The following is an 18,469-nucleotide window of genomic DNA, read 5'->3' on the forward strand; positions in this document are numbered from 1 at the left end:
TGCCAAAAGCCTGTGTTTGCACTCTTGGGCTGGTGCTGGCTGCTTGGGCTGCCCAGCTGTTGGCTCTGCTCCCTCAGTGGCTCCAGAGGGGGCTGTGCCTGTTGGGATAATGGCATTTGGCAGTAGGATCAACTCTGTGAACCCCTGTGCCTGATACAGCTGGTTTTCCCCAGCCCTGCAGAGAGGCAAAAGGAGATCATCACAGCAGCACAGTGCTTTCCACAGCACTGTCTGGAGCCAGGCTCCCCATGGCAACAGCAGCTCTTTCAGCTCTCCATTGCTTGCTCTTGGCTTTGCCCCTCAGGGGCTGATTTTGTCTACAGGGGCCTTTTGATAAGTCCTAATTTCTGATGAGACAAGTAATTTGCCTCCATCCCCAGCTGTGCTCACTGTGGTTATAACATCCCATGTACATGGGATCCTCTCTCAAGGCTCTGCTCTATGTGCTTAATTAATCCTTTTAACAGAAAACATCCTGGGAACACAGTACCTTCAGCAGCCTGGCCTTTGAGAAGTGCAGAGCACCACTGAGGTCTGTGCCAGGGGAGTGGTCAGGGATGATGAAGAAGGGGCCCTGGGGTGGGGTTTTAGCCCAGTCTGTGTGTCCAGGAGCTGAGAAGGGGCTCTCTGGAGAGGCCTGGCGAGGTGTGATATCCAAGCACTCTCCCATCGTTGTTTCCACAGTGGAGAACCAGGCCCACTGCGACTTCGTGAAGCTGCGGAACATGCTGATCCGGACACACATGCACGACCTGAAGGACGTCACTTGTGATGTCCACTACGAGAACTATCGAGCTCAGTGCATCCAGCAAATGACCAGGTGGGTCCCCACCTCTGATGGGAGGACTCTGTCACCCTCTGTGGAGCTGGGGCTGCTCGCACAACAGCTCATTGCTCAGGAGGCTGTGGGTCTGCTGGGGACTTGCTGGGCTGCAGCCTCCAGGACTGGCACTGGGAACTAAAATAGCAAAGCCAAGCATGTTTCCCACAGCCTGAACCCAAGACTCCTAAGAATCCACATTCCTGTCTCAGGGTTCCCCATGCAGATGTAGAGAAATAGGCCCGGAGGTTCTTTTGAAGAGCTGTTTCTAGCAGTGAATGAAATAGATCCAGCCTAATAAAATGGGATAAACTCTCTCTCTGGTGAATGATAGCTGTGTGCATTGCTGAACAGGAATGCATTCTGTGGTCTGCAGTTACGTCTAAACAATAACACAACCCTTGGGATGCTGCTGTTTCTCAGACAGTGAGGCCCAGGCAATTAGTAAGACAACACATCTCCAAAGATTTCTCTGCATTGTCTTCCCTTTGCATTTGGTGCTCTGTGGTTTTAGTCAGAATGATCAGAAAACCGACAAGAGAAAACTCAGAGGCTTCTCATTTGAGACCTCTATTTTTCCTTCTCCCTTCCATGACTGATATACTGGTGAAAAAACTTGGGTTTAAGTAGGTCTTGGCTCCTCTGTCGTGAACCATTCCCTTCACTTCCTGCCAGCCCTGGCTGGGTGGCTCTGTGCTGCCACGTTGCAGAAAAGAATCGCTGTGCTTCAGCAAGGAGCAGCCCTGCATGTGTGCCGACGTGCAGGTTGGCACATTCTCCTGACACACACTGTATCCCAGTGCTTTTGCATAGCAGACAAGCCTGTTTTTTTCAGCAGCAAGTATATGGAGTCCCAAAATAACTATGTTAAATGCTAGAGCTGGGTGAGCAGTGTCACAGCTGCTATTTAGGTAGGCTGTGTGTCTATTAAAAGAAGAGCACAGTGAAAAAGTGGTTGCTATGCCTAGAGAGAGCTTCAGTTTGGTACCGTTTCTCACGCCATGATTAGTTGCTTGCCAGTGAACAAGTTTCATAGAACCAGCACAGGGCCATTTCTAGAGAGTCGTTTTGGTAGGAGAGCCTAAGCTCCAAGGCTGCAGCTGTCTCAATAATGAGCCAATGGTGACTCCAAGTGGTGAACACATGCAAGTGGCATGTTGAAGTTCAATTTCAGCCCAGACTTCTTAGGCTACTACCATTCCCTCCTCATGTACTGACAGCTCCTGTCTTTTGAAAGAAAATCACCTCCTTCCTGTGTCCCCTACCTGCAGTCATGGGCACCCCAGCCCCCAGAGCAATGCTGCTCTGCTGTGCCTGTCCCATGCCTCCCACCTCCTGAACAGGAGGTCTCATTCTCCATCCAAGTGCATGCCACAGCTCTGGACTGGATTGCCCTACGGCCCCTCCACCTGGTTGGGTGTGTCATACTGCATTGCTGGTGGCTCTGCCAGGGGGAGTGATAGTCACTGTGTGGTGACACCAAAGCCAGTCCTCCTGAACCATGAGTGACTGCTCTTACCCCCTCTCTCCGTCTCTCTAGCAAGCTGACTCAGGACAACAGGATAGAAAGCCCCATTCCTATCCTGCCTCTCCCAACCCCAGACACTGAGACAGAGAAGCTGATTAAGATGAAGGATGAGGAGGTGAGTACCATTTCTGCCTGAGTGTTGGAGCTGAAATCCCAGGAGTTTCTCCAGGGTTGCCCCATAGAGGCAGTCCTGAGGCTTCCCCCTCCTGTGTTCCCCTGTGGGCTCCTGGGGTGGAGAACAGGGTGTGAAAGCTGTGGCTTCCTCTGTCAGGAAACACAGCTCCATTCCCCCCAGACACTCCTGCTCAGGCAGGAGTTAATATCCCTGAGGGCTCCTCTTGTCAGCTCCAAGGGCTGCCACAGTGTGGATCCACTGGTGCCTTTCTGACCCTCTCTTCTGTGTCTCCTGCAGTTACGGCGGATGCAAGAGATGCTGCAGAAGATGCAGCAGCAGATGCAGGATCAGTGAGAGGCAGGTACCCTGAGGGCAGAGGGGGATCCCCCAGTGACCATCTGAGACCTGGCAAGAGCTGTGAACGTTTAGAAAAGGTTTCCTGTTGTTTCCTATTGTATAGAGACTTGTGGGCAAGAGCTGCACCCGCACCCTCTAATTTATTAGCAGCAGTGCTGGCTTTTCGACCAGCTGGATTGTGGAGGAGGCTGTTCACTTAACAGTTAACTGATGTGTATTTCTTTTTTAATAATTATTCTTTCATTTATTTTTTTTCTCTCTCCTTTTTTTTTTTTTTTTTTTTTTTTAAGAAACTAGCCTGGGACGTCTCTAAGGCATCCTAAAAAAATAAGAAAAAGATCCCCCTTTCCTGTGTACTAATCTGTTGTTTGGGAATGCTCTGGTATTTAAAGTCTTGGTTTCTCTGGTGTAAAAACTTATAGAGTATCTCTGTCAATGCACGTAAGTGTTTACTCCCAACCGAGGTGCTGTGCCCCTGTCCCTGTTCCCCTTGTCTGGGGCCAGCACAAGCATTGTAGAGGCAGCCATACCCTCCTGTGAGTTTGACCTGCACTGCTTGGGCTTCTCAGCCTGGGGACAGTGCTGGCCCAGAGAACTGGGGCTGGGAGTTTCTCTGTGCACTGACCTGCTCAGGAGTCCTGATGATTGCCTGGTATCCTGTCCAGGTTTTTATGGGTTTTTTGTTTAGTTGGTTGGTTTTGTTCTTCCTGTCAAGAAAACTCCAGGATATTTGCACTGAGCAGCAAGAGACTGAGTGCCTCGAGGCTGGTTAGAAGAAAACTGTTCTCAGTTACATCTTTCTGGCAGAGAGGTTGTGTTGATGGACTCAACTTGACTATTGCCTGCAAGGAGGTGATGGGAGTGAGCACCTTCTCTGCCATGGTTTCCTCCCACAGCAGGCTGGAGGCATTGGCAGAGGAACCCTAAGGCCCTGCAGTAGCTGGGTGAGGGTGTTTCATTAGTTTAGCTCTGGTCATCAGCTGCAGTGTGTCTTCAGTGTCTGCTCTGAAAAGCACTGTGGCATCCAGAGCACTTGGCCAAGACTGCTTTGGAGGGGGTAGAACCCCTAGGGCTGAAATCCAACCCCAAGTGCAGAGCTGTCCCCTACCCCCAGGCTTTGCAGTCCCATGAGCACATTGCTGGCTCTGAACTTCTCCTGGGGAAGGGGCAGTTTCTGTAGGCTTGTGTCTGAGATCTGCAGGCAGTCTGTGTGGGCAGGAGTTGGGTCAGCCTGGCAGGTGCAGGATTGTCTTTGAGTGGGGCTGAGCACAGCCCAGCAGGCTTGGCTCTTGCTCCCCTGCCTTTCCCCCAGGCACTCAGCCCTTCTCCCTCTCCTTATTTCTTGGCTCTTCCTGCCCTAGTGCTGGGAAGGCTGGTGGGTCTGCTGGGCAGAGATAAAAGCACTCCTTGGGCAGCAGCTCCTGTCCTGTTCTTGCTTCCTGCAGTATTTTTAACTTGAGTGCAGCCAGAGCAGAGCCCTGCAGTGTGATGTGCTGGGCAGGGCTCACCAGCAACACTGCCACGTTCACAGGAGCCAGGGCTGTTGTAGGGAGAGACACTTGGCTCTTCCCTCTGACTCCAGGGAGTGCAGCCATGGGCTGGGCCCTTCTGCTCCTTGGCTGACTCTGTTCCCTTTCCCCTTTTGTATCTGCTTCTCCATCTCTGGCTCTCCCCAGTAGATCTCCCTGGGTAGGAAGCACAGTGTTGGCCAGGAATAGCCAGGCCCTGCATTCTGTTACTGGGCACTGCATTTGCCTGATTCCTCCCTGGGCCTTTAGGGTCCCAGTCAGGGTTTGTCCAGGTGGTGAGTAGGTTGGCTGGTTCCAGTTATTCACTGTACTGAGCCTCTGCTTGGCCAGAACATGGGCTGTAGGGGCAGGGGAGAGACCCTGGCACAGTGTGGAAGGACAAAGTGAGGATGGAAGTCCTTTGACAGAACTGTGCAAGCTGGGCAAGAGCAGTGTTCAACAACATTTGGGTTGTTTTGGTTTTGTTTTGTTGTTTGTTTTTTTTCATGCTCCCCTGTTTTGGGCTCATTAGTGGCAGTGCAATCCTAGGAGAGCAGAAGGACTCAACTTGACTTCAGTAACATGAAGGACCAAGGCACCTGAGAGGAAGTATAACCTTTCTTTGCATGATGTGCTTACTTGAGCAGTGGAATAGCCAGAAACAAGAGCTTCCTCCAGGTTTTCCAAAAAGATGGACAGCTGAGTTCTTGGCTTTGTCTGTACTAGCATAAAAGGAAACCTCTTGAAGTACATGTCCCCTCTTTCCTTACACTAATCTTGGTGAGGAGGATGTTCTGCTGCAAATGAGCCCTGTCCACCTGGAGATTTTTCTCTTTAAACAGATTCATTCCTATAAGATAAAGGAGACCTTTTCCCTTTAGCATGGACATAGAGCAGCTGACCCCTTTCATGCTGGGCTGTGCACAGAGGTGCTGTGTGCTGGTGAAGGCACAGGGTACACTGGTCACAGGGTTGCTGAGGGTGGGTTTGCCCATCCCTCCAGGTGGGGAAGTCTCCATCAGCTCAGTGCACGTGCCTCCTACATCAAGTCAACAGTCTCAAGCCTGTCCTCTACAGAGAGATGGAGCCTTTGGCTACCAGCTGGCAAAGATGGTGCAAGTTGCATTTAGGAAAAAACACACAGGAGTGAGGCACCAGAGATGGCTTCTACAGAGGGGTGTTGGTACCACTGAAATTGTGTCTGTGTCAGAGTGCCCTGAGTGCCAGAATTTAGGGACTGCTTGGAAAGGGATTAGAGACTGATTTTGGGGGACATCAGGGGTTCACATTCTGGCCTGGCAGGTGGAATCTGTTTATTTAAGGAGTGTGTTGTACTGTGGCATCAGTTCTCACAGCAAGTGGAGAAGAGACTCCTGAACACAGGGAGCTTGGCCACGTGGCTCTGGCAGTGAGAAGTGTGGATAGGAAAGTAAATGACCACCTCCCCTCACACCACCCTCCACAGCCTCACCCTACACCCCTGGCACATTCCCATGCCTCTGCCAAGCTTTGCCCTGCTGAGCGAGTGGCTGCAGGGATGGTGTCCCACTCCACAGCTATCCCAGGCTGCAGCTGGGGCTGTCGGTACATCTTGGCCCCTGTGCCTGACAGGATGGATCCATGGCATGAACTCCTTGTGTGCTGCTGCTGTGCTGGTCCTGCCTGTGCAGTCTTTGCTGCCTCCTTGCATGCCTCCCCTCAGAGGAGGGGCTCCCACTCCTCATGCTCTGCAATGGCATTCCCTCCTCTTCCTCACAAACTCTGCTGTGCTTTAATGCTGGCTTGCTCCTGCCATGCACCTTCCTCACCCCCTGCTCCATTCCTAGGCTCTATGTTTCCTGTCCATCTGTTGGGTTATTATAATTATATTTTTTTGTAAATTTCTGTTTGAACATTTTGTCATTGTGAACAAAGAAAATGAAACCTTTTAAACATATCCATTTTATTAAATGATTATTGTTATTATTATTAATGTTTACTACCTGAATTGATCAGTGAAATAAATACATTCAAAAATCCAGCCTCTTTCTGTTTAATTTTCAGGCCACTTGAGCAGCATTGGTGATGCATTATGGGCAGGAGAGAGCAAAACTGATCCTGTTTCTCCTTTTATCTAATTCAGTCAGAGCAGGTTTCAGGCAGGCTTCCTGCAAAGGAAGGAGTGGTGTCTAAATCATCAGTGGTCAGCTGGGCAAGATCCAGTCCCAGGAAATCCAGTTTGTAACTAGCCAGGAGAGCATTGCCAAGCCCATGCTGCATGCAGAGCCACAGTGGGTCTGGCTCTAGATCAGCCCCATTTCACACCTGGCCTGTGAATAAACACAGCACCAAACACGAGATGAGGTAAGTTTGCTGAACAAACTTACCTTACAGTAGTCGAGCTGCTCCCAAGTGGAAAGCAGGCCCTGCAGGAAAAACTGGGTTAGTTTGTTAGCCTAAGATCTCTTTCCCACTCTGCCTGCCCACCACAGTGAAACAACTGGAATCATCTGCTCCAATTTTGTAGAAATTTAATGTTTAATTGTTTTCTTTAGAGCATAAAAAATTTCCCTTGGTTAGGGCCACATTCTGCCATTTCTTGCACCCTCAGTTCTCTTAACATGAGCATATGCAGGGCATTCATGGTTTCTGCTCTCTAGGATTTCCACAGTACAATGTGACAGAGTTGAGTTCAATGGGACAACAGTTTCACAAGGTGATTCTGGTGGCCTTAGGCTAAGGAGTGCAGTGTATGCCTGGTCAGGCTGATGGCAGAGAAATGTCTGTGAAGATGCCATGGCCATGAGAAGACGTGATTCTGCCTGAATGTAGTTTTAACCCTTGGACTTACCTGTTGAAGTATTTGTGTAATGCAGCTTCTGAATAAAGCGTGTGGTCAGTCTTTCTCAGCAGCTGCACTTGTCAAGGGCTGTGGGCCCACTTGGCAGCCTGAAGAGCAGTTCCTCAGAGCATTGTCTTTCCAAGTCTGTTGGCTTTCTTGTGAATCCAACTAGTTTTATTTTGGTGTAGACAGTGAAATGCCAAGAGTTATATTTTACCCCTATACCAATCATGAGAGGATGCAAGTGTCTGAAAAATCTCTCTGGAAAGATGGATGGACTGGAAGACCATGCCTATCAGCAGATCTTTCACTAATAAGTAGTAGATTTGTGTCACTGCTTCAAGGGAAACCCGAGGGTCAGCACCCAGAAAGTGCTAGGTGTCAGCAGTCTGCCTAGTTTTCCTGGTGAGATGGGAAACCAAAGTGGTCAGGGAGTAGGGTACAAACCAGTAACATCACCTTCCAGTCTGAAGTGTGTTCTGAGTTATTATGCCATTGAGACTTTGTAAATTTCTGTTGGGCTGTGGGCCCAGAATCACAGTTATCAGTGCTGGCAGCATCTCTCCCAGCAAACATGTTCCTGTGAGCACTGGCAGCTCCATTTCTTGGAAGAGTTGCTCAGTGAAGCCTCAGCTTCCGGTGACAGGCAGCAGACTTGCAGGAAGGCCTCATGTGGGAGGTGTCCCTGGGATGAGCCTGACCCTTATCTTGGCAGCCAGCTGCAGGGGGATTATCCGGGAAGGCAGCTATGCACACTCTGGCACTGGCTGGACTGCCTCGAGACCTTTCTCCTGTGTTGCACAGCCAGCAAGAAAGCAAGGACTGAACTACCCTGGTAAGTCAACAATGCTACTTTCTACTATTTTTTTTAATTGATTGACAATCACAATTTGTCAACACAGAAAAATGCTGCCTTGCTGCAGGTCTGTGTAGTTGTTCTCCTGGAGAAGTTACAGCAGCTCCTGTTCAGCAGTGGCATGAGACTGTAATATAAAACAAGCCTGTTACCCTGTTCCAGCACAGGTGATTATTCACCTGCTGGAGCAATGTCTAGCATGAAAAACTCCACTAGCTCCATCTTCAGTGGTTAGCACCCTCTCTGTAGCCAAAGGCTGTTTCACTTCTTTTCAAGGCTGGAAAGGCTATTTTTTACTCATGGTAACAGTAAATTTATTTCTGAGTGTCCTCTTGGAGTTTATGTGAATGAAACTTTGCTTACAGATGTAATCCAGAGCCATGATAAGATATGAGAAATTTCATATTCTAGTTTTTGATTTCTTAATAGAAGTTTTCTTGGCTACCCTGATAATGCTTCTCCAGTAATGCTGAAAACACAAGAACAAAAGCAGCTCTTACACACTTCTGAGGACTAGTGAAAATGTATTTGATAGCTGCAACTAAGCCTTCCAGTAGCCATGTATTCATACCCCTCCTCAAATCCAGGCTTGGAAAACCATGAAAATTCCCTCTCCTATAGTGAGAGACCAAGAATTTGCTCCATTTTAACTCTGTTCTTTTCAGAGCTCTCATGTCTCCAGTGGAGGACACCAAATTCACCCAACTTTAGAAACTCATCCTCAGAACAAAACAAAAGGCTTTGGCGGTGGTGTCAGTCCTAGAGTGCATGGTGTCTGGTCTCCACCTCATCCAATCTCACCAGGAAAGTGTTTGCAGGTGAAAATGAACAGTGGAGTTCTCTTGTCCCTCCTTGGCTTCCTCCCACTCGTGACACCCATATGCCCTGTGCCCTGCAAGTGCACCACCAACATTACTGACTGCTCGTTGAAGAACCTGACTGTAGAAAACCTGCCCGTTGCTTTCCGTCCTTCCACTGAAATCATCCACCTCGGTTCCAACAGGCTCACCTCTATTCCCAACGGGCTCTTTGACAACCTGAGGAGCCTCCAGGTCGTCTACCTGCAGGGCAACCCTTGGGAATGCAGCTGTGACATCCTCTACCTGCGCTCCTGGCTGCAGTGGCAGCAGAACCGGAGCCCGTACAGGGATGTGAGATGCAGCTCCCCGGAGCACCTGCGGGGCCGCATCGTCGCCTACCTGACCGAAGATGAGGTCATCTCCACGTGCCAGCACTGGTACTGCAGCCTGGCTCTCCTCTCTCAGCTCTCTCTCTTCATCCTCCTTTTCCTTCAGGCTATCTTGGTTATCTTCATCATCATCTACCTGCAGAAATTTCGGAGAATGACTGCTGAAGCCCGCAGCACCACCCGAGAACTAGACCAGCAGGCAGACCCTTATGTATCTTCTTCAATACGCCCCTCCAACAATGATTAGCATCACAAGACAGGAGACTCTCCTCCCTTTGGGGGATGCTGTGCCAAAGTCCTGTAGTTTGTGATACCCAGAGGGGACAATTCAGTATGGCATCTAACCCTGACTGCAGTCTGAAGCAGGACTTGAACTGATCAGACACTTGCTGTGTTCCTAAAGGATCAATCTTGTGTTTTTTTCAATGCTTTAAATTCTTTAGCATGATCTTGACTGCTTGTCTGAGCTGGAAGTGGTTCAGTAGACTGAGGAAGTAATAAACTACAGTAACCAGAACTGACTCAAACAGCTCATGAGCTCATGGGGGCTCCAGTGCTCGATCCCTCCCCTCCTACACTATTCCAGCCATATTTCCTAGGATGCTTCTGGTTGTGCTGGATCAGGTGAGGACAGAGGTGGACAGCAAACTGTTTGAGTACTGAGCTAGGACAATGGAGAAATAGTTTCCTTCTGCTACCACAGACAGCAAAGACTAGGGATTTAGTCTTCTCCTGCCTTGGTTTCCCAAGTGAAAGGGAAAGGAAATATCTTCTTGCTTGATGCATCTTTTCCAATGTTCTTCTGGGGGTGGGAGGACATGTCTAGAAGCCCACTCATTTTACCTTACCTGCATTCCTTTTAATCTACTTTAGTTTTAATACTGACTTAAATGAGTGAGACCGGGGCCCTGAATCATTATGAGAAATTCATCCTGAAGACAAGAGTTGTTTGACTGTGCCTGTATGGCACCTGGCACAAGAGATCTGGTCTTTAGAGACTCATACTGTAAACCCCACTGATGTGCCTACTGCTGTTTATGGTGTCCCTTAATTATATTTGAAATAAAGCAAAAATGAAATAAAATGATACATGATGATGCAAATGGCTTATTTTTCTGTTCTGCACTGGGTATCTTGCATGCTGTTGTGCTCCCTGGAGTTCCTCACCCTCAGACTCCATGCCAAACAAAACAAATCCTGAGGCAGGTGGAGAAATTGCTGGAGTGTACGGTAGGGTTAAACTCTGGCAGCTGCTGGCTTCTCCCATGGGCCAGGAGAAACAGGGAGTTTCTGCTAAAGCCACTGTGCGGATGCTTATTGTGTGATGCAGCTGGAATGGAGAGGGTTTGGTGGGGCCAGCAGGCTGTGGGTGACCAGCAGGACAATTACCTGTGTCCTTCAGCCCCCAAACCCAAGTCACAGGGGCTCCATTCCCCCTCAGCTCACAGGAATGGAGCTCGGCCACGAGAAGAGCCCTTTGCCCACGGCTGCGGGCAGTGGTGACAGGGCAGTCACCAAACGGGTGGGGGAAGGTGATGTGACACGGCACCGGCGGGGACACTGCTGGGACAGGGGAGGACACTGAGGGGACACGGCACCGGCGGGGACACCGCTGAGACACGGGACAGGTGGGGACACTGCTGGGACACGGCACCGGCGGGGACACTGCTGGGACACGGCACCGGCGGGGACACTGAGGGGACACGGGACAGACGGGGACACTGCTGGGACACGGGACAGACGGGGACACTGAGGGGACACGGGACAGACGGGGACACTGAGGGGACACGGCACCGGCGGGGACACTGCTGGGACACGGGACAGACGGGGACACTGAGGGGACACAGCACCGGCGGGGACACTGAGGGGACACGGGACAGGCGGGGACACTGCTGGGACACGGGACAGACGGGGACACTGCTGGGACACGGCACCGGCGGGGACACTGAGGGGACACGGCACAGGCGGGGACACTGCTGGGACACGGGACAGACGGGGACACTGAGGGGACACAGCACCGGCGGGGACACTGAGGGGACACGGGACAGACGGGGACACTGCTGGGACACGGGACAGACGGGGACACTGCTGGGACACGAGACACGGGGCAGTGACGGGACCCGGGGCAGTGACGGAGCGCCGCCAGGGGGCGCTGCCCCGCGGCCGCCGAGCGCCCCCTAGCGGCGGCTGGCCGTTGCCCCAGGCCGCGGACGGAGCCCGTGAGGGGGAAGGAGCTGGAGGAGCCGGTCCGGGCACTTTGGGCCGCCTGAGGGGAAAAAGGGGTCCTGGGGCTCCTCTGCCTCAGGCTGCTGCAGCTCGGCTCTGCCCGGGGGCCGCGCTAGCCCCGGACACTGAGGTGCTGGGGCGGCGGTGCCGATGGAGCTGAGGCGGGAACGTGGCGGCCTGTGGGCCCCTCACGGGCAGCCCGCGGGGGCGGTCGGGGGCTGAGAGGAACCTTCCCGTGCTGTGTGTGCCGGGGCCGGCCTGACTGAGGTGAGTGACAGCCTTCTGCCTTGGGGGTCTCCTCCTGCCATCTCCTTGCTGTGCCCCGTGTCCCCGCAGCACAAACCCTGTGGCGTTGGCCTCACGGGGTGTGGCCGTAAGGCGCCCAGGGAAATGGGGCTCCAGCTCAGATTTAATTTTTTATTACTGGGGATTGCACCATGCTGGACTTCACCCAGTGCCCCTCATGCACCGGTGTCCCCTGCAATATCACCATAACCCTGACCTCTAAGGAGGCACACAGGTCCACCGAGGAGCCTCCTCTGTGGAGAGGTCCAAATTGGTGCTCCATGAGGCCCCCCAGGGCTCTCAAACCTGATTTTTAAGTACTGTTGTATTTTTTAATGATTTTTTTACCCCTGAGGATCTAACTTCCCACAGGAATAGTAAGCCCATTTTCTGATTTGTTCCTCTCCATTGTCCATTTCTCCAGAACCAAGATGCAGATATGTAAGGAAGTAGCACAAACCACTGTCATCCCATCACCCCTTTCTTCTCATTCCTATTGGTCAATTATACTGTTATTTTAGTATTTTATGCATGTTGTTGAAGTCCTTTTCCTTTATTAATACATGCAAGAGTTGTAGAGGACCCTTTGCTTGCCCAAGGCTCTGCAGAGTATACTGGTGTGACAGAATGAGTCGCCAGGTTTTCGTGCAGATTCTCAGCTGAATTTACCTGGGCTAGAGGGTGCTGCTGGTGCATGTGGGCAGTACTGACAGCACAGGTTCAGGTGCTGGGAGAGGCTGGACTGGGAGCAGGCACAATCCCAGCCCTGTGACTGCTTAGTCTGTTAACAGTGCCACGGGGTGCTGGAAAACCTTCAGGGCTCAGTGTGTCCAGAGAGACAGAACAACTGCTGGCTTTGGTTTTGCTTTCCTGAGCAGGCACGAGGGCTTCTGACTCTGCATCATTGTGTCTTGGCACATGGAAGTTAAAAAGCCTTTTTGGCATTATATGCACCTGTGAAAAATGTGACCAGCCACGGTGCTGTGATAATGAATTGCACTAGATGCAGAGTGATTTGTGTGCTGTGGCAGCATGGCAGATCCATAAATCTAGAGCCTGCATATCTTGCCTTCTCCTGGCTCAGGAATCTGCATATCACAGATGCTTTCTTGCTCTGCTACCCAGCAGAGGATCAGCTGGGATGTCACTGAAAGGAGAACTGGCTTTCATTCTGAGGGCAGACACTGCCCAAGAATGCACAGATGCTTCGAAGGGGAAGTACTGGTGAAATATGGCAAAGATAAACACAAGCTATTACACTGTTTTGCAAACAATTTTCTCGTACTGAGGCCAGTCCAAACCTGTGGCTTTCAGGGTTGGGCTGCCAAGCCTGCTGGACAGTCTTACCAAAGGTTCAGATGCTTCCTGCATCCTTTCTCTGAAAATTACCAGGTTGAAGAAGCCTGGGAGACCAGACCAAGGTGTTTGCAGCCTCCATGATGCAGAGCTCCAAACCTGAGGTGTCTAAAAAGCAGATCAGCCCTTCCTAAGTGGAGGACCAAATGGTTGGTGGATGACATAGGGGAAGGCCCACTGCTTTTTTCTTCTTCCAAAGGCCTTGTTATCTTCATGGTGACTTCTGCGTGTTTTGCAGAGAAAAAGCTGATTTTAGAGCCTAGAGAATTGTAACCCGTAATTCGCATTCCCTGTACCTTATGGTGATAGTGGTTCTATTTTGATTCAAGATTGCTGCAGGCCCTTGTTTGCACATTGCCTGGGTCCATGTGACCCTTGGGAGCCTGGCCCTGTTCTTCTGCTTACACTTTCATGGGTTCTGCACCCGCAGGTGTGCAATGAAAATATCACATCTGATGTTATGAATAAGGTGTGGTGATTGGCTCATGCAAATGAGGAAGAGTTGTTGAGTATGGTGGGGAGAAGTTTTGTTGGGGTTTACAGTTCTTTCGACATGAACTTTTGATGTTCCTGTATAGTTTTGAACCCTTTTCTGTTCTCCCTTCAACGCTCCCCTCCCCTTTTGTGGTCACTGCCTGGCAGCTCTGGGTTACAAAGCTGGAAAAACGTGAAGGAGGAGGAGGATATTTGGGATTTGAGAAAGGCTCCGCCAATGAAAGGCACGGAAGGGCTGATTGACAGGCCATGGGAGGGGCCAAGTATCCATCTATGGGCAAAGCCATGGGCTGTGGGAGGGGCCACAGGGACAAATAATAACTGCTATGAATATTAATGAAGCTGATGCACTCTTAGCCCATAAAAGGTGGAGACACCATTTTGTGAGCTGAGCCTCTGGTGGGCAGAAGGAGCCCCATCAAGCTCTGGGCCCTGTTCCCCCTTTGCTTTGTAATTTTAATGGGTTCAAATTAAATTTTATTTACTCATTGCCACCTGGGTTTTGAGTGGTTTATAACATGTACACACAGACAATAACTTGTTATCATCACTGCAGGGCTTGGTCACTGGGACAGGCCAATTCCATGCACTTTCAGTGGATGCCTTGGTGGCAGCCTGATCTGGGATTTGTTGCTTTGTTTACAAATCATAAGAGGCATTTTTCTTGGCCATGAATATGAGACCACCTGGCCTTCTCTAAACCCATCGTTTCCCTTCAGGATTGAAGTGTGAAGGGCATTGCAGAGAGTGCCAAGAAAACAGCATTGATTCCACATCATGGGACAGATTATCTGTCCTAAGGTACATGGGGAAACAAACATTGTAGAAATGTTTAGAAGAGGCTTTTACTTTTTTTAATGTGTATATTTGCATATGAAAACAAAGACTCCCTCAGGTTCATTTGCCTTATTTTGGAGGGCATTAACGAAGAGCACAATTTAATTTAGCAGGCTTCTGCAAAAGATTAGTTATCTTGGGGAAGTGCACTGAAAGCAGCAGGTTGCAGTGTTTTGTTCTGAAGATAGTGTATGTCTGGCTAAAGCTACATGCTCCCTGGAAGGACAGGATAGAGCACTACTGGAGAACATAAAAGATTTGAGTGGGTTTAGTCCAAAAAAGCTTCCTCAAATTACCATACAAGTAATTTTTTTCTGTTTCTTTATATATCTCATGGTGTGCTTCTGTTCTGAAATGTTTGTGACTATTGAGAACAGAATATGCTGGGAGGTATTTCTTTGTATTTCCACAGAGGGAGATTACCCTGATAGTTACAAAAACCAAAATGCCCTCTGTGGATACCAAATGGTTCAGGCTGTGTGGCTGATCTGCCATCCTCGTCTGTCACAGCTGATGATCACTTCTAACCTGCCCTGTCACAGCGGTTCGGTGCCGCAGCAGTGCCGTTCCTTTTGCATGGGAGCAGCATCGAGGGAAAGTCTGTATCCAGAGGCACTACAGTGCTGACAGTCACTGGGGCTCGCTCGGGAGAGGGCAGCAAATCGCTTTTAATCTCCTGTTTGCTTTGACTAGTGAAATACACATGGGATTGGGGCCTGGGAGAGGGTGAAGGCCAGTGTGATGTGTGTCTGTCCAGAGGCTGACACGGATGCTCCAGACTTACTTGCCCAAGCAGCAGACATTGCTTCTTGAACCAGTTAACTAGGTTAAAAGTTCCTTTTCTGATTGTTGTTTCAAAGCATCACCCTGAAACAGAGAGGGGGAGGAGGTGGTCATTATGATGTGGCCATGATGGAAATAGGGTTGGTTCTCTCTGGGTGTTTAGTCTGATGAGCTTTGGAGGATGGAAATCCATCTTTTGGCAGGTGGTAGAAAAAGCCCTTGCCATCATCACTGAGTGGTGAGAATAGTGTTTTTTCACTGGTGTGCCTGTTGGAGATGGGAAGGTTCCTGGAGGGTGGGTGAGGAGTAAGTGCTCTCAGAATACCCCAAGGCTATGAAGGACAGAGGGCTCAGAATTGCTCGGGTTGGCTCTCTGAATCTGTGGGACAGAATATGCAGAGGCTGAGCAGGCAGCTGTGTAAGCACTCACGGAATTTAAATGCCCCTGCACTGGGGGGAGCTGTGGGGAGCTGAAATCTGGATCAAAGGACTGTGAAATACCAACAACTCCTGTTAGGACTCCTGGCCCTCAAGTCTGTTGTCTCTCATAAGGTATGATAAGGGATGTGCCTGTGTTTGGGGAGGTTTTCTCACCAGGAGCTTTTACCTCCAGCATTCTCAAGCTCACCAAAGAATTATGTGGAGACCCACTCTTGCTCTGCATCTCCATTACCTGATCTTTCAACACAGTGTTAGCAAGCTGGTTTTTTTCCCAGGATGAGACTTTAATTCCCTCCCATTGATCATGGCCAAAGAAGAGAGCTCAAATGGAGATTTTATTCCAGAAACAATGGCCCCCTTATGTGCTGTGTCATGATCTCTCTGAATGAACCTGTTGGTGAAATGAAGGCTTTTCCCCAGGCTGTTTTGTACCTCTCACAGGTGAATCCTCATATTAGGTCAGCTGCCTTGATTCCTGCAGGGAGAGAGAAGGGAAGTAAAACATGAAATCTTTGTTACGTGGGGACTGAGACAAAGTGACTCAGTGGGACTTGGGCTTTATATTTAGTGTCCATAAATCCCCATGTACTGCAGGGAATTTGTCCCCATTAACACTTACAAAGCAGAGGGCAATTTCCCTGTGCAGTTGTATGTGTTTTTCTGCCTTTAGACACTTCTCTCCAGGTCCAGCCCAAAGCCTCCTGCCTGGGCTGGCTGCTCATTTCCAGCCAAACTGCTGTTGTCCTGCTTGCCTCATCCTCAGCTCTGCTGTGGGCTGCTGCCTATTCTGTTGGTACCTGCTCTTCCACACTCTTCCCACTGCTGCCAGCACTTCAAGTCGTACACAGATTGCAGCTTGCTGCTTTCCTCCGTTTGACTCTGTGATGGCTGAGCTGCAGCAAACCCACCAAATTTATTCATTTGATCATCCAGTGCAAGAGGTTCTGAAAGCAAGACCTTGGTGTTCTTGATTACTTCCTCTCCTGTCGTCCCCTCTTGCCACTATCCATCAAGAACGGCATTTTAATGATCCCTTTGCTTCTTTTCCTTTTCCCCTGAGACTTCAAAGAGCACAAGAAGCAGCATTGTCATTTCTGTGCTGCCTAAATGAAGGGAAACTCTCCAAGTGCTGTGTGTGAATTTCAGTGTGCAAATTCCCATGCAGCTTCCTACAGCACATCAAGTAGTGTTCTGTATTCTGTCCATTGCTGGATTGGAGCAAAAAATCAGCATAATACTGGATTGATTTCTGTTTCTGTGTTGAGAGGAATAAAGAGATATGCTTACATCAGGTAGAAATGGAGAGACGGCGCTGTATTGTAATTTGAAAATATATTATGAGATGTATTTTCCTGTGTGTAGATCTGAAAGAAAGCTCCTCAGTAAGTGCAGAGCTCTGTGGAGAAGTTCATGCTCTGGAAGAAGTCAGCTGTGGGTAAGTTGCTCTGTGTTGCAATAATCCACTGCCCTACTTTGTCTTCCGGATGTGCAGGAAAAAATAATTTAGAGATGCAAGTGCTGAAAACATGTGAAACCTGGAGGCAGAGGAGTGAAATCCTAGCCCTGCTCTGTTGTGCCATTGACTTCAGTGAAGGCAGGGCTCAGCCTTTGGAGCGTGTGCTGGGCCGTGCACACAAACTGCCAAGAGGAATCTCTTTAAGAAGATCCAGTGCAGGGAGGCCCAGCTGCGGGGCAAGAGCATTGCGTTATGCATGTCCTGGTAGTGTAACATTAGTTATGTACAGTAAGGCAAGTATTTCTAAAACCACAGAAAGCATCTGAGTCCTGTCAAAATGAAAGAAAATTGGGATGAAGGTTGGGCACTGTATTCCCTTAACTTGTTCCAGTGATTAATTAGCTGTGGAAAAATTAGCATGTAATTTCAATCCCCGTTTGTCTGTGAGTTTCCAGCATTCCTACCTTGCCTTGCCTTTATCTGTAGATGTCTGTAGGGCCCCATGTACTAGGCACTCTCTGTTCCCAGGGATGGGAAATTGTGAAATCCATGTGGGATGGGAAATTATCTCGGATGTTTCCCATCTTAGAGGAAAAAAAAAATCTGTCTTGGAAGCAATTCAGCTGAAACCCAGAATTTACAACTGGTGCATTGATCTTCATGCTCACTCGCCTGCCTACTAGCAACCCACTTGACTTTCTAAGTGAAAAATAGCTCTAATCCAAAAACTGGAGCTTCAGTATTTGTTAACTGGAAAACAGACATCTAAACAAGTCTGCTGATTGATATATTTTTTAATCCATGTCTTAAAAATAGATGCATATACCAACTGTTCCTTGGTCATGCCAAGCTGAGGGTTTCATATTAAAAAAGAGTTCACAGAATGATTTCCAGCAGCTTTGTATCTTGCACAGCCAGGAGGCTCTGACTGCTGAAGTGTCTTTGCATGTGGTGGAGAGTCAGGAAGAGAAGGATGGGGTGAAAGGTCTTGGGTAGTGCAGCTGCCAGTAGTGCATTGCCTGCTGCTGAGGGGAGGTGGCTTATGCCATGGGGCACTGTGTTCTTGAGACAATTCCCCAGAATGCTTGGGCCACGAGTGGGTTCCCCCATGATGCTCATAGGGGATGGAATGGTCGCTCTCCATCGGGCAGTTTCCCCTTGGCTTTCCTGAGCCAGGAAGGTCTGAGCTGAGCTCTACAGAGATGAAGGGGCTCCTAGCAGGTCTGTGGAAACATCCCCTGCTGGCTGTTTGTTTGCCACTGTGAGCTGCCTGGAAAAGGTTTCCTTGCTCAGCTAAGGAAGAACCTCGCTGCAGAGCTGACAGCAAACAGCCCTCAGGGTGAGTCTGGGCACACAACCATGAAAAGACCAGGAGTGAGCAGAATGAAGAAGTAGA

At 49.7% G+C, this 18,469-nt stretch overlaps 2 protein-coding genes across 6 annotated transcripts in view; both read left to right on the forward strand.

Moving 5' to 3' along the window:
• Window positions 1-6,348, forward strand: part of SEPTIN5 (septin 5) — a 42,821-nt gene extending 36,473 nt beyond the window's left edge. For all 4 annotated transcript variants that reach the window (XM_066331424.1, XM_066331423.1, XM_066331421.1 and 1 more), the window contains exons 9-11: window positions 685-820; window positions 2,361-2,463; window positions 2,761-6,348. In XM_066331424.1, the coding sequence (XP_066187521.1) occupies window positions 685-820; window positions 2,361-2,463; window positions 2,761-2,817 (296 nt within the window). In that variant the 3' untranslated portion in view covers window positions 2,818-6,348. The remainder of the gene's footprint in view (window positions 1-684; window positions 821-2,360; window positions 2,464-2,760) is intronic.
• Window positions 6,349-6,651: 303 nt separating this feature from the next.
• On the forward strand, window positions 6,652-10,297 carry GP1BB (glycoprotein Ib platelet subunit beta). 2 transcript variants are annotated; one of them, XM_066331435.1, is made up of 3 exons: window positions 6,652-6,671; window positions 7,865-7,984; window positions 9,009-10,297. In XM_066331435.1, exons 1-3 carry the CDS (start codon window positions 6,667-6,669, stop codon window positions 9,439-9,441), a joined length of 558 nt encoding a protein of 185 aa, XP_066187532.1. In that variant the 5' UTR covers window positions 6,652-6,666; the 3' UTR covers window positions 9,442-10,297. The 2 variants fall into 2 exon arrangements, with proteins under 2 accessions (XP_066187532.1, XP_066187533.1); XM_066331436.1 differs by lacking the exon at window positions 6,652-6,671 and adding an exon at window positions 8,671-8,823 and having other exon boundaries at window positions 7,852-7,984.
• Window positions 10,298-18,469: the final 8,172 nt, after the last annotated feature.

Source organism: Sylvia atricapilla, chromosome 17, assembly GCF_009819655.1.
Source record: "Sylvia atricapilla isolate bSylAtr1 chromosome 17, bSylAtr1.pri, whole genome shotgun sequence".
NCBI lineage: Eukaryota > Metazoa > Chordata > Aves > Passeriformes > Sylviidae > Sylvia > Sylvia atricapilla.